Source organism: Gastrolobium bilobum, unplaced genomic scaffold (assembly GCF_033153095.1).
Source record: "Gastrolobium bilobum isolate Gb01-03AN ecotype WA unplaced genomic scaffold, APGP_CSIRO_Gbil_v1 utg4431, whole genome shotgun sequence".
NCBI classification, from domain to species: Eukaryota; Viridiplantae; Streptophyta; class Magnoliopsida; order Fabales; family Fabaceae; genus Gastrolobium; species Gastrolobium bilobum.
In genome coordinates, this window is record NW_026899844.1 from 540079 (window position 1) to 553443 (window position 13365).

The 13365-nt window shown below is 34.6% G+C and overlaps 2 protein-coding genes across 8 annotated transcripts; both read left to right on the forward strand.

Annotated features, from left to right (window-relative positions):
* Positions 1–346: 346 nt before the first annotated feature.
* LOC133293839 (uncharacterized) lies at positions 347–4785 on the forward strand. 7 transcript variants are annotated; one of them, XM_061492448.1, is made up of 12 exons: positions 347–444; positions 518–587; positions 693–818; positions 929–992; positions 1086–1173; positions 1531–1615; positions 1845–1901; positions 2100–2213; positions 2750–2820; positions 2930–3000; positions 3091–3361; positions 3836–4785. In XM_061492448.1, exons 1-12 carry the CDS (start codon positions 347–349, stop codon positions 3858–3860), a joined length of 1140 nt encoding a protein of 379 aa, XP_061348432.1. In that variant the 3' UTR covers positions 3861–4785. The 7 variants fall into 7 exon arrangements, with proteins under 7 accessions (XP_061348432.1, XP_061348430.1, XP_061348436.1 ...); XM_061492446.1 differs by having other exon boundaries at positions 2930–3361; XM_061492452.1 differs by lacking the exon at positions 3836–4785 and having other exon boundaries at positions 2930–3060; positions 3240–3327.
* A 159-nt stretch (positions 4786–4944) lies between these two features.
* Positions 4945–12138, forward strand: LOC133293873 (branched-chain-amino-acid aminotransferase-like protein 2). The gene is made up of 9 exons (XM_061492495.1): positions 4945–5879; positions 6206–6304; positions 7147–7213; positions 7808–7896; positions 8338–8409; positions 8738–8818; positions 9165–9200; positions 11750–11881; positions 12000–12138. The coding sequence occupies exons 1-8, from the start codon at positions 5796–5798 to the stop codon at positions 11876–11878; spliced, it is 657 nt and encodes a 218-aa protein (XP_061348479.1). The 5' UTR covers positions 4945–5795; the 3' UTR covers positions 11879–11881; positions 12000–12138.
* The last annotated feature ends 1227 nt before the right edge of the window (positions 12139–13365 follow it).

The following is a 13365-nucleotide window of genomic DNA, read 5'->3' on the forward strand; positions in this document are numbered from 1 at the left end:
CTTGCACAAACCACATGTTTCTCAGAACTCTCTTTGGTTCAGATTTTGGGTGGCCTGAATTGGTTCTGTGTTTGAAACAGGGATAATGTCTATGGGCTGTCAATCAGGCTATTATGGGCCCAGCTAAAATTGACTTGGGTCAACAATAGCTGGCCCAGATCATTCCAACAGTGATTGTCACATAATAGAATATATTGTGCAATTGTTATTCAATTCTAAATGTTGGAGGCCCATAACTTTTTCAGGACGGGAGCCCAAATGTCGAATGATTTGGGCCCATGTTTTTGTTGGGGTTATACACTTAAACAGATAGCTGCAGTGGAAGAGTGTTGTTAGGGGCATGGCGATGGAGCAAGAGCTGGATCCGTCTCTCCCTTGTTGCGTGGATATGGTTTCTGCAATTCTAGCGATGGAGCCTTCGGAGTGCTTGATTTCGCATGCGAGGTTGTTCCTTACTCTTTGTGGTTGGTTATGAGTAGACTAAATGACATTGATAGAGTTAGCGATGCAATTGCAGGGCGTGTGGCGGAGGCTCAATTACTGAGCAGGTTCAAAAGTTCATTTGGGAACATTGTCTCTCCACACCTGTAAATCTAAATTCTCTACTATCTTTATTACTATTATTATTTTATTTTCCAAATGATTGCAATGCTCTGTACTATTTAATTGATTGGTTAGAATGCTAAATGCAGGATGATTTTTATGCTCCTTACTTGAAGAATTTTCTCAAGAAACTTATCACTCAAGTTGAGCTCGATCATGGCTATGTGTTGGATCAATTGTACGAACTGTATGCTCAGTACATGACGTCATTTAAGGTTTCCATAATAAACAAGTTCCTTTAAGCCTCCCTTTTCTAGTTGGAAGTAGTTGGTAAGACGTTTGAGAGTTTTATTTTTATTTTTTTTTCCTCCTTTTTTTTTTTCAGGACGATAGTTTAGGCAAAAGAGATGCAAGAATCTGCAAAAGAATTTCGTTTATTTTTCCTGATGGTAAATCATAATTCAGGTGATGTTTGTCCATTGTTCTTATGATGTTATTTCATTCATCTTACCTTTGATTTGATTGGTAACTGGTATCACTAGGTTGTTCTGAACTACAAAGTTTTCCGCTCTCAAAGGTACTGGTTTTTCCATTGCAATCTTCTCTAAACATGCTTGAAGGTGGCACTGGGTAAGCTTATATTTAATATCTTAATTTCAATGTTATGCCTTGTTGTTGATTGTGAATTTGTGGAGTATGAGTGTAATTCCCCCCCACGTTTGTGTGTGTATTCATGTTTAATTGTTTCTATCTGTAAATCCTGTTTGTCAATACTACAGTGACTTCCTCCTGATGGTAATCGGTAATCTTTCTCCTTGAGAATACAGCTTGTTTTGAATTCAAAAATGCCATTGATTTGGGCATTTGTTGAATCTTGTCTAAAGTTTCTAACATTTCTCCCCCTAATATGTATATGCCATGTGTATGGATAGTCTGTTTGTAGAGCTTGCATTAACTTCTTAAAGTTGGTATGGTTTGGTTGTGCAGGTGCTCGATATGGCCATCAAGTCTGTTTCTGTCCGAATTAATACTTTCTCATCCAGAATTATTTTCTAAAAAATCATGCTTCGAGGTCAGTTATATGTTTAAGAGTTTGTAAAATCTAGTAGCAATTTTATCGTTAACCAATCAGGAATAGTCCTTTCATGTGACAATTATGTGATTATCTCCACTTACCAGAGAAGCTCTAACATATTATTGTACCCTTGCAATAGTTTAAATTTTCATGTTCTGTTTATAAATTTTAAGGCTTCCAGCTGTTCTTACCATACCGTGTTGCACTTATCTAAAATTTCAAACAGATTGGTTCAGGAGTTGGCTTAGTTGGTTTATGTCTTGCCCATGCGAAAGCTTCCAAGGTATAACCAACTATACTTGATGACCCATGCATGAAAATTTTAAACGAAGGCATTTCTGTTATTAAACTATGTTTGCTTCAGTATGCTTTAGAACAGATTGAGATTTAAACAAGCAAAAGGTGCTATGGATTTTTTTTATGGGTGATATTTTGCTTGTCAAATCTAGTCAACATGGATTTGTTTATTGTCTATCAACAGGTGATATTAAGTGACGGTGACCTATCAACTTTAGCTAATATGAAGTTTAATTTGGAGTTGAACCACCTGAATATGGAAACTGACATGCCGCAAAGAAATGAAGACCCAAGCATGGTGAGTCGGAATTTGCGTAGAGTGCATATTGGATCATATATATATATATATATATATATATATATATGTTATGTAATCCTCACGGCATTCATCTCTGAGGTTTTGCGTATGACACTGAGCTTTTCGCTAAACTATTGTAAATGTAAATAATAATTTCCAGTGTTTTAAATCTTGAGTTATCTACCTATCTTTCTTCAGAGCATTGATGTGCTTACTCCAACTTATTACCCCATTCCCTTGTTCATATTTTCAGTAGTTTCTAGTGTGCAGTTCCAGCATATGATAGTGGATTTTGTTTATGGAAGTTTAATATTTAAATTTTTTTTGAAATCTTTTTTGTCCTTTTTGTCAGAGTCTAGTCAGTGTTTATAAAAACTAAAGTCAAAGCTGTCTGGTGCGGATGGGATCTACACCATTTGATGATTCTCTTTTAAATTACTGCGTTTTTTACCTGTGTAGATAGAGGAAAACATAATCTGAATTGTATGTATCAAGGTTCTGCAGTTGAATGATATGCACTGATCCACGTATCTCAGGTAAAATGCTTGTATCTGCCATGGGAATCTGCATCAGAAAGTCAACTCGAAGATAGCATGCCAGATGTTGTGTGAGACTTCAACTTCAAATTTTTATTTAACCTCTGGGATATAATGTTATTTCTTGTACTGTTTCTTAAAATTTGTTCAGGTGCCATTCTTATTATATTATTATTTCAGTTTGGGTGCAGATGTGATATATGATCCAGTATGCCTGCCACATCTTGTTCGGGTACTTACCATTCTTCTGAATCAGATGAAATTTGATTCTTGCAGACAGCATGCAAGTTGCATGGGCCTCTCTCCAAACGGTAAACATGAAAACGGTGAACATAATTATGAAGATGCTATTGACAGATCTGATGGTAGATGCGAAACAATTTATAATGATGGCACTAATGGCTGGTCAAAGGAAGCACCAGTGGCTTATATTGCATGTGTTATCCGGAATATTGAAACTTACAACTATTTTCTTTCTCTGGGGAACCAGGCTAACCTTGATATTAGGGACCTAACTGATTCACTGAAGCCAGTAAATCTCCTCCGGTACATGCAGTCATACAATCAAGCTGGTGTAAGACTATTGCGTATCACTTACAGTCATACAATCAGGTTCGTATTAGATGATTAGCCAGGAAACCTCTCCTAGTTAATTCAGTATAAAATATTGGAACCTCATTGGTAAGGCTAAGGTAATGGAATTTATAGAGAAATTTATAGACCTAAGTAGGATAGGAGATGGATAAAGGGGATAGAGATGACGATAGAGATCATAATGAGAAACATAAGAAATCCGTACGTGTATAACCCTTATTTGAACGAAGTGAAAAAATGAGATCTTTGTTGTCTTCCACATTTTATCTTTTCCTTTGTTACTTGGAAGGTCCTAAGACATGGTGAAGTGATGGAGAAATACAAGCCTAATGTAAATATTTAGTCAGCGACCTTGCTGAGGATAGAAACCAATGATTTTAAATTGTGCTTTGGTTCTGATCTTGGCCTATATATTGTAAAGCGATAAAGCCTGTTCATCCATGTTTTTGGTGTTTCATTTTTGTTACTGATAAGATTACAGTAAATGATTAGGTGGGCATTTTCTGCTACTCATTAATGTTCAATTCGTGTACTGAATTTCAACATCATGTTCTGTTGAGAAAGCCGTTTGACCATGTGGAATTGTAGAACAAAATCGGATAAATTAGAAAAGGGCATTGTTGAGAAAGCAGTTTGACACATTATTTATTGTGGTTCGAAGGATGTAATAAAACGTAGGTGTTTTTACGAGAATATTTTTGTAATTTCATTAAATTTTCCCATCAATATTTTATGTTCAACCAAACACACATTCAGAAATTTAATTCAATTTTCTTGGTAAAATTTTACCCCACTAAACAATTTTTTACAATTTTCCTATCTAACTCACTTTTCCTCCAGATCCCTAGTATTTACATTTTCCTAGTATTAAAAAATTTCTCCCCAACCAAACACTACCTAAATGTTATCTAATCACATTAGAAGGGAGACCAACCAAAGGCAAAATCCTCTAGTAATAGTTCATTAATCTAAAACCTCATGAAATCCCTGATTTCAGTGTTTGAATAGTATCATTTTAGGCCAAGGAAATATTTTGAATGCTACAAAAGGATACTTACAACCTATCCCCCCCCCCCCCCCCAAAAAAAAAACTCTTAGTTCTTACCAAAAAATAAACAAGTCTGGCCACGAAAATTAAAATACAAGTAACCCCCCTCCTCCAAAAATAAAAAGTCAGAGATAGAGAAAGAAGAAAACGAATGCGAAACATTTTTAAGGAAAAAGAAGGGAGAAAAGTGAGAAGAGATTGCATTTAAAAAAGGTAAGCCATATCTATTTCCAAGTTTATGCATCAGTTGCGTTTAAAGAAGACAAAAAATAAACCAATTAAACGATTTAAGCTTTGAAAGAAAAGAGGGTGGATCCGCAAAAAAAAATTCAAAAATTACTACAGACAAGTGCCACAGTGTGCGTCTGCCTCTGCTTGTAAATATAATCTACTCCATTTAATAAAATTGTGATTTTATGTGTGTAAACATGTTAGATTGCATATATATATATATATATATATATATATATATATATATATATATATATATATATATATATATTTGTATAAACTATAAACTCTACAAATTTGTAAATAAATGCAATAAATGATACATAAAAGAAATTCGTGTTTTCATATACGGAAAATGGTATGTGATTAAAATGATTCTATCTTATCTTCAAACGGTAACAACACAAGAATGTAATTCTTTCAACATTATGATACAAGAATCATTGGAAAATGCATTGGATTCTCTGTCACATTAACTATGTTGTAACACATAACGGGTGATAGGGTACTCTCTGTCATATTTATTTATTTATTTTTGGAAACATGTATTAATTATTTCTTTGAGATGGGTAGGTTTACCTTTATAAGTTTTGATTTTTTGAAATGGTTATAAGAATAATTCGGAACAAGACGAGTAGGGATAAAAATTTTAAACCCCCTGTGTGAATGTGGGGAGTCATATTTTTTTTATGCCTCTCTTGTTCATTCTATTTTTAACTCCTGGGTCTGCAAGCTGGACTTGAACAAGGTAGTTTACATGAACATCTTTGCTTAAGGTTTATTGTTCCAATCGGTGCATGCTATGGTATTTTAATAAAAACACTGCATGCAATGCTAATGCAAGTGCCATGCGAGTGTAACTAGAAGACAAAAAAATGTCCGTTCGGGACCGAAGCCAAATAAAATTGGTCATATCATGTGCCATTGTCACCGAAGCAACTTTAACTTTCTTACCAGACCCTCCTTCCGCTATTACCATGTTCCTGTTTCAGAAAACTTGGCTGGTCTATTTCTATTTCTGTTTCTGTTTCTATTCTATTTTGACTCGAGAGACACGACTTGGGCATCAAAGAAAAGTGGCAATCAATTCCATGTTTTTATTTATCTATTTATTCATGATGTTCTGATCGAATCCGAAATAGCGAGTTGTTAGTGTGCTGTGTTGAATCAGATATGGCGATGAGTGAAGTGGAGGTGATTCACTCATGGTCTGCTCCAAGATCCCTCAGTACTAGTCTCATGTATTCTTTTGCTCAGGTAGCTCTCAGGAATTCCTAACTTTTCATGCTTAAGATTGGCATTCCAATAATCCAGTGTCATTTGTTGCATGCAAACTTGGAACTAGCATATTGCACTAATTGACTCTCTTTTTTAGGGGAAAAAAAAAAAACTATTTTTGGTTTGAAGATTGTTTGTTAGTCTGTTCAACAAATTATTACATGTAGAATTGCTATTATTCTGATGATTGAGGAATGATTATTTGATTAATTGGGTATTGTTATTGAAGATTACATGAAAAATCATGTTTCTGGTCTTGGTGTTTGCATGCTTTATGCTTATCCTGTTTCGTTTGTGCTATCTAGAGGGATGACATTGAAGTGCTTGCTGAGCCCCTCTGTGCAAATTTCCTACGAGTAACTGGTCTCGATAGACCCTACAGGGAGGAGCTACTGTCCAAAATGGTATGTCTGTCACAAAATTACCTTCTTCATCTCCTATCCCTCACCCCCACCTTTCTCCCCTGATGGTCTTGTGCTTGACGCCAAGGGCTAGGTTGATTTGCTTGTGCCATGATTGCAACATTGTTCGCAGTTTAGCTTACCTCTGTTCACCCTGTCAGTGGCGAAGCCACTTGTATCTTAGCTGGTGTCAAGACACCAGCTAATTTTAAAAAATAGTACAGATTTTCTTCAAAAATTATGATACAATGTTAGTACTGGTTGAATTTTAAAAAGTAATACAATTTTGGCACTGACTGAATTTCACCAGGTGGATCTTTTGGCACTAGCTGAGTTTTTCTTCTGGCTCACCAATGTACTCGGTCATTATTCTTGCATCTTGGTGTATTTTAAGATGATAAGCTATTGTGTTGATAAACTTTTTTTTTTGGGGCTAAATCTGGGCGAATGGGTATAGAATGAGTGAATTTTGAAAAATAAGAGCCTCTCTTACCTGGAGGGAAAGCATTGGCATTTCTCTCTTTTCAGGTATACTTTATTCTTGTACAAAAGCAATATGTAAAGTCTAGGTGGAGCTTGTTCTGCTTCATAATGATAGAATGGAATTAAATGAGCCTGCTTGATTTAGTATAAGTTATTTTGTTAAAAGACTTCAATATTTTTTTAATAATTTGGCTGGTCAGTTGTTTTCTACTAGAGAATTCTAAAAGTTCTACACATTGAACTCTAAAATTCATTTTCAATTCTCTTCATTCATTTTATTCTAATTTTTCCTTTGCCCCTGTCTCTTTCAGTATTCTCTTTCTGTGCTTCATATTGAAAAGTTGGTGTTTCAATTATAACAGGAATCTGATGGAAATAAGGTTATCAATGACATGATTTTTGGTCCAAGAAGGAAGAAATATAGATTCTGTAAGGGTAAAGAACATCTCTATCAAGATATGCAATTATTGAGCAACTATTCTAGATACATAAGATGAGCAGTTTCTGACAAAATGTATATATAGGGGAGCATTATGACTGTTTATTTCCATGACGGGGAGATATTGTATCATTGACTTATTATAGAGGTGAAAGAAGTTAATATTCCTTTTTTCTCATGCCGATTTTGTGATGCAGTAGTTTTGTTGTAAGTCAAAGAAACTGAGGTAATGGGTTTCAATTGTCACAAAAAATGGTTGTGGAGGTAATAATGAATTTTGACAGGTTAATCTTGAGAGTAAAGCCAATATAGAGTATTGTGGATAATTTCATATCAGGACAAGAAAATGCAATTTGTGTTCCTTGCCCGTGCGGATATGCTGTCATTTTTTGTGTGTGTGCGCGTGTAGGGTGAATTATTTAATATTTGCTGACAATTTATTGCCACATCAATTATAGAACATTGTAATTCAATTAACTGGTACAAGCATGAAACCATATTTTTGCTGCATCTTGTCATGCTAATATCCTGTCATTCTGAATGATATATCTTATTACATTACTAAAATGTTATCATTGGCTTAGTGCAGATTGAAGGCAATAATGCAAAAGCAGATGATGCAATCATGCTCGACCAAGATGGTTATTTATCTGAAACCAATGCAACTAACATTGTATATCCTCAATTTTGCCATGACTTCAGGAGAGTCTTTATTCTCCTTTTGTTAGTTATATGCTGGGGCTTACTAGGTGGGAGGAGGATATTTCTTGGAGTCCGAGCTCTGGAGTATTGATATACACAAAATATAAAAAACTAAAACTAAAACTAAAAATAAAAATCCCATCATGGATAACTTTGAGCTGATGACAAATGGCATGAGCTCAATGCATGGCTCAAAGAATGTAAAATCATCTACATACATGATGTAACAGTACAACAAATATGTTGTTAGTTTATCTTCAACTTGCAGTCTTAGAGTGAAACAAAATCTTGTTAAGTCTCCGTATTTGAGAAGGATCGTAGGCTTTTCTTTTTTGCTGCAGGGTTTGCTTGCAACAGAGAGTTGTACTACATTTGGAGCACTTCAACTCATATCTTGCTCTTCTTTGTGCAGTTCATAGTTAAAAGGGGTCGTGTTTTGACACCCCATGCTGATTACTGCCTTCCTGGCATTACACGTGCAACTGTAAGTTTTGAAAATTCACCCAGTTGTTTTTATACCAATTTCTGTATATATTGTAGCATTCATGTTGGGATGTGAGTATAAAAGTAGTTGACATCTGAACATCAATTTCAGCTATAAGTGGTACTTTTATTAAGCATCTCATTTTAATTACTAGTAAGACTATAAGAGTGTCTTTTTTTGTTTGCAAGAGTAGATGAATAGAAAACATTAAGTTTATAATTTCATTCAGTGCATGGCAAATTATTTTTCCCTCCTCGAGATTCTAAATTATGTTTATCAGTGAAGTGTATTCTAGCATTGATGGAACTGTGCTGCTTTGCAATTTTAGGTAATGGAGCTTGTGGTGAAAGAGCAGTTAATCTTAGAGGAGCGCAGAATCAGCCTGTCAAAAGTGCATACTACTGATGAGGTTCACACTTAATATCTGCTATTTCAATATCTTCTGAATAAAGTTTGCTTTAATACGGGACTTCTCTCTCTCTCTCTCTCTCTCTCTCTATATATATATATATATATATATATATATATATACACGCAAAATGATTTCTGCAGCTGCTGTACCTACAGCAAGCAAGGATCCGCGTCCGGATCCTAGGATACGGCACCAGATCCTGGGTTTTTTTTTTTTTAAAAAAAAAAAAGCCGTGGAGCCCACTTTTTGTGTTAACTGTAGATAACACTATCTAGGCAGCTGCAGAAATGTTAAGCCCATATATATATATATATTGAGTCATAACTAGAAGGCTGTCTTGCAGATATGGACGACAGGAACAATGGGTGAACTAAGCCCAGTAAGTGCCTTGTTATGCCTTATCAATTGAATTTTATCTAAATGTGTATCTAGAATATTAACTGATTCCTTTCTTAATCAATTGCACAAATGATTGTCAAACCGGAAAATAATGTTCCTTGTTATATATCACGTTGTTAATGTTCAACATTGTGTCTAGTCAACTCTAGAATCTTGATTTCTTTGTTTTACTGGCAATCCTCGGAGCCAATTAATTAGCTATGCTAACAAAAGCAATAAGGACATTGGTTAAAACAAAATGAAAATTCTTGACTTTGCCAGTTAAATTGATCAACTCAGCACATTACTCAAAGTGCCTGTAATCATTTGCCCATATAGAATGAGTTAGTTCCAAATTTCCAATTACTTTGGAACTAATAAGCATTTCCCTATATAATCCATCTGACTTGACTGCTTCAGATTTTTTACATTGCTATTAGCACCAGACATAGAAATCTGATATTCAAATAATTTGGGCTTTTTGACCGTACTAAGCTCATTTTTAAAAAGTTTGACCCGATTAATTTTCTGGTCAAACTTATTACCATACTAATGCATTACAACGCGGTACTGACATCACTGAATTCAGACAGACACGTTATTCAGGCTACCATTTTACATGCAAGTTAGACACTTTTGTGTCAATACAGGCAGAGACGCGGTGGAACATGTACCGAATTTCATGCAACCGGTTGCGGCTCTGAACATGCCACATTTGACCAACTTGGACGCGATACCTGCACTGCCGCGTTCCTGTGCAACAGCGCCTCGTCCAAAGCCCCTCCCCTTTCCTCTTTCTATAATTCTCTGCCCCTACCCCATTCCAAAAGTTTTATATTGCTTGCACAACCTTGTCAATATAATAAAAAGTTTTATTCTCACATTAAAAAAACTTAATACATCATCATGAGATATAAGATAAGAGCAATTTTGGGTAACTTAATATAAATAAAGGGTTTAAATTATCTTATGTTGATGAAGAGAATTCTCTTATGCAAGTGAGACATGAAAAGCCGTGCCATTTTTCTTTCTTTCTTTTTGATTTTTTAGAAAATGGTGGGACCCACATGATTTGTTTCTATAGTATGAGGTAAGCCATCTTCTAATGTAGGAGATTAATAAATCCCATAAATAAAATGACCTTTACTTCCAAACATTTTATATGTGATATTATACCTAATTTATAAAATAAAGTAACTATTGATTGTATAAAAAGGAAAGTAATAACTCTTTTGTTATGCACGAATTAAAAAGAATAACCAAACATGCATAAATAAGCAATGAATAATATTGGCCACTCGTTTAATATTGCCCATCCCATCTGCCTATATATCTCAAACTTGCAAAAAGATTTAAAAAAATATTGGCCAATAAATAATTCGTGCACTCTTTTAATTAGCTCAATAAGCAATGAAATCTGTATCTAGCTAAAGGAGATTGACTTAGATATGGTACTTTTATATTATAAGTTGAACTTTTATAAAAGTAGCATATCTAAGTCAATCTCCTTGGTTAGATACAAATTTCATTGTTTATTGAGCTAATTAAAAGAATGCACGAATTATTTACTGGACAATATTTTTTTAAATCTTTTTGCAAATTTGAGATATATAGGCAGGACAGGATGGACAATGTTAAACAAGTGGCCAATATTATTCACACTTATTTATGCATGTTTGGTTATTCTTTTTAATTCATGTATAACAAAAGAGTTATTACTTTCCTTTTTATACAATCAATAGTTACTTTATTTTATAAATTAGGTATAATATCCCATGTAAAATGTTAGGAAGTACAGGTTATTTTATTTATACCAAGTTACCCAAAATTGCTCATACCTTATATCTCCTGATGCTGTATTGCGATTTTTTAATGTGAGAATAAAACTTTTTATTATATTGACAAGGTGGTGCAAGCAATATAGAACTTTGGAATGGGGTAGGGACAAATAATTATAGAAAGAGGAAAGGGGAGGAGCTTTGGACGAGGCGCTTTTGCATAGGAACGCAGCAGTGCAGGTATCGCGTCCAAGTTAGTCAAATGTGGCATGTTCAGAGCCGCGACCGGTTGCATGAAATTTGGTACATGTTCCTCCGCGTTTCTGCCTGTATTGACACAAAAATGTCTGACTTGCACGTAAAACAGTAACCTGAATAACGTGTCTGAATTCGATGATATAAGTAGTGCATCATAATATATTAATATGATAATAAGTTTGATAGGGAGATTAATCGAGTCAAACTTTTAAAAAATGAGCTTAGTACAGTCAAAAAGCCAATAACTTGGCTTCTTGGCGCCCATTTAAATAACAGGGCTTGCAATTTCTCATGTTGCATGAGAAATGCAAATTTTACTACAGAGAGAGAAAGGGGTGGAGTCCACTTTAAAGAAAAAAATAAAAAACAGAAAAAAGTGATTGGCACGGATATTGAAGTGAGATTGGTAAGAGAGGAGAATTTTCATGTAACATGAGAAGTCTTTTTTCCTAAATAATAATAGTTTTTACTAGCACATGAAATGAGATTAATATTTGTTGGATATCACCTTTAGATAGTGAAGGTTGATGGCCGCATAATTGGCAATGGAGAAGTAGGGCCGGTGATTGGAAGGTTGCAAGCTGCTTATAAAAAATTGACAGAACAGTCTGGTATACCTATACCGACCTACCTTAAGACTTGAAAGGTATATCATTTTTTCTCTCTTGCTCTTAATCCAATGCAAATAAATTTTAGACTTAGCCACACCACATTTTTTGGTCTTAATGTTTCCATAATTCCTATTGACTTTACATTTCTTCCAGCCTTCAGTTAAAGGGAGTGGGAATTGCCATCATACATTACTGAGAGCTATGTGTGAAATGGATCCATTCTCTCGGGAATGGATCTTCTCTTATTTTAACATTTGTCATGTGAGAAATATAAATATTGATAGGCCACCATGTCGACAACTAGAATGATCATTTTATCTTTTTGGTTTTGTGAGATTTGTCATTAAAATTATGATCATTAATCTAAACAATAAATATTTGAGATTTCTCTCTGTTCACTTTAAAATAAGGCATAAGAATTCATCTATGTAACTATATAGAAATTGTTACCACTAGAATGACTCGGGAATAGATATTTGTGAGCAAGGGTGTAAATGGGCTGGGCTGGGCTTTGGCCTTCCTGACCCAAGCCTACGTAAAAAAAAATTCAACTTATCTGGCCTACTGGCCTATCAAAGGCTTTATTTGTAGGTCAAGTCCGGCCTATTTTTAAAAATAAGAAAGCCCGACATGACCTACAGGCCTTGTAGGCCTACCATTGTAGATACTAAGGAAAGAAAATAATTGTATAGAGCAAAGAAAGTTTCATTCATGAATGCACTAGTACTTCTCATAAGAAAAAAATAACAAACAAGAAAGAGTCAACATAATACCCCAGCTTTAGAATGTATATCATAGAGGAATAGAGTCAAAGAAATGGGGAAAATAAGAAAATGTCATTCATCTAAAAATTAGGGTTGGTATTGGTATTTTGCCATGCCACATAAAATAAATATTATTTATGTTATAAAAAAAAAATAAAAAAATATTATTTTATTATTTTATTTTTAATAAATTAAATAGGCCAGCCTACAAGGCTTTGGGCCAGGCTTGACAAAATTGGCCTACGGCCTATTTGTTAAAAAAAACTTTTTTAAAAACCTAAGCCTACTCTACTTTTCTGAAAGGCCGAGCCAAGCCAGGCTTAATGTAGGTCGGGCTGGGCCAGCCTGACCCATTTACACCCCTATTTGTGAGCAGCTTTATGGCACCCCTTTTGCACTTTTTGTTCTTCTTGATCTTGAATGTGGAGATCATTTATGATGGACCGGGCCTTGGTGTATCTTAACTAAAAAGGGAAAGAAAAAAGAAACAAGAGATAATTTTAAAAAAAAATAGGGATAAAAATGTAAAAAAAAATTGAGCGTCCAAAAAAATGTGCACCCGGATCATAATAAAAGAAACCCTTGAATGTGAGAGAAAGTGCACGGTGTTCTAAAAAAATGTGTAAAAAGCATTGTTATACGTATTTTATTCCCTGCACTGCGCATGTGTAAAAATGTGTAAAAAATGTGTAAAATCCCTTGAATGTGAGAGAAAGTGCACTACGCATGACAATCATTCTATTCCCTAGCACTGT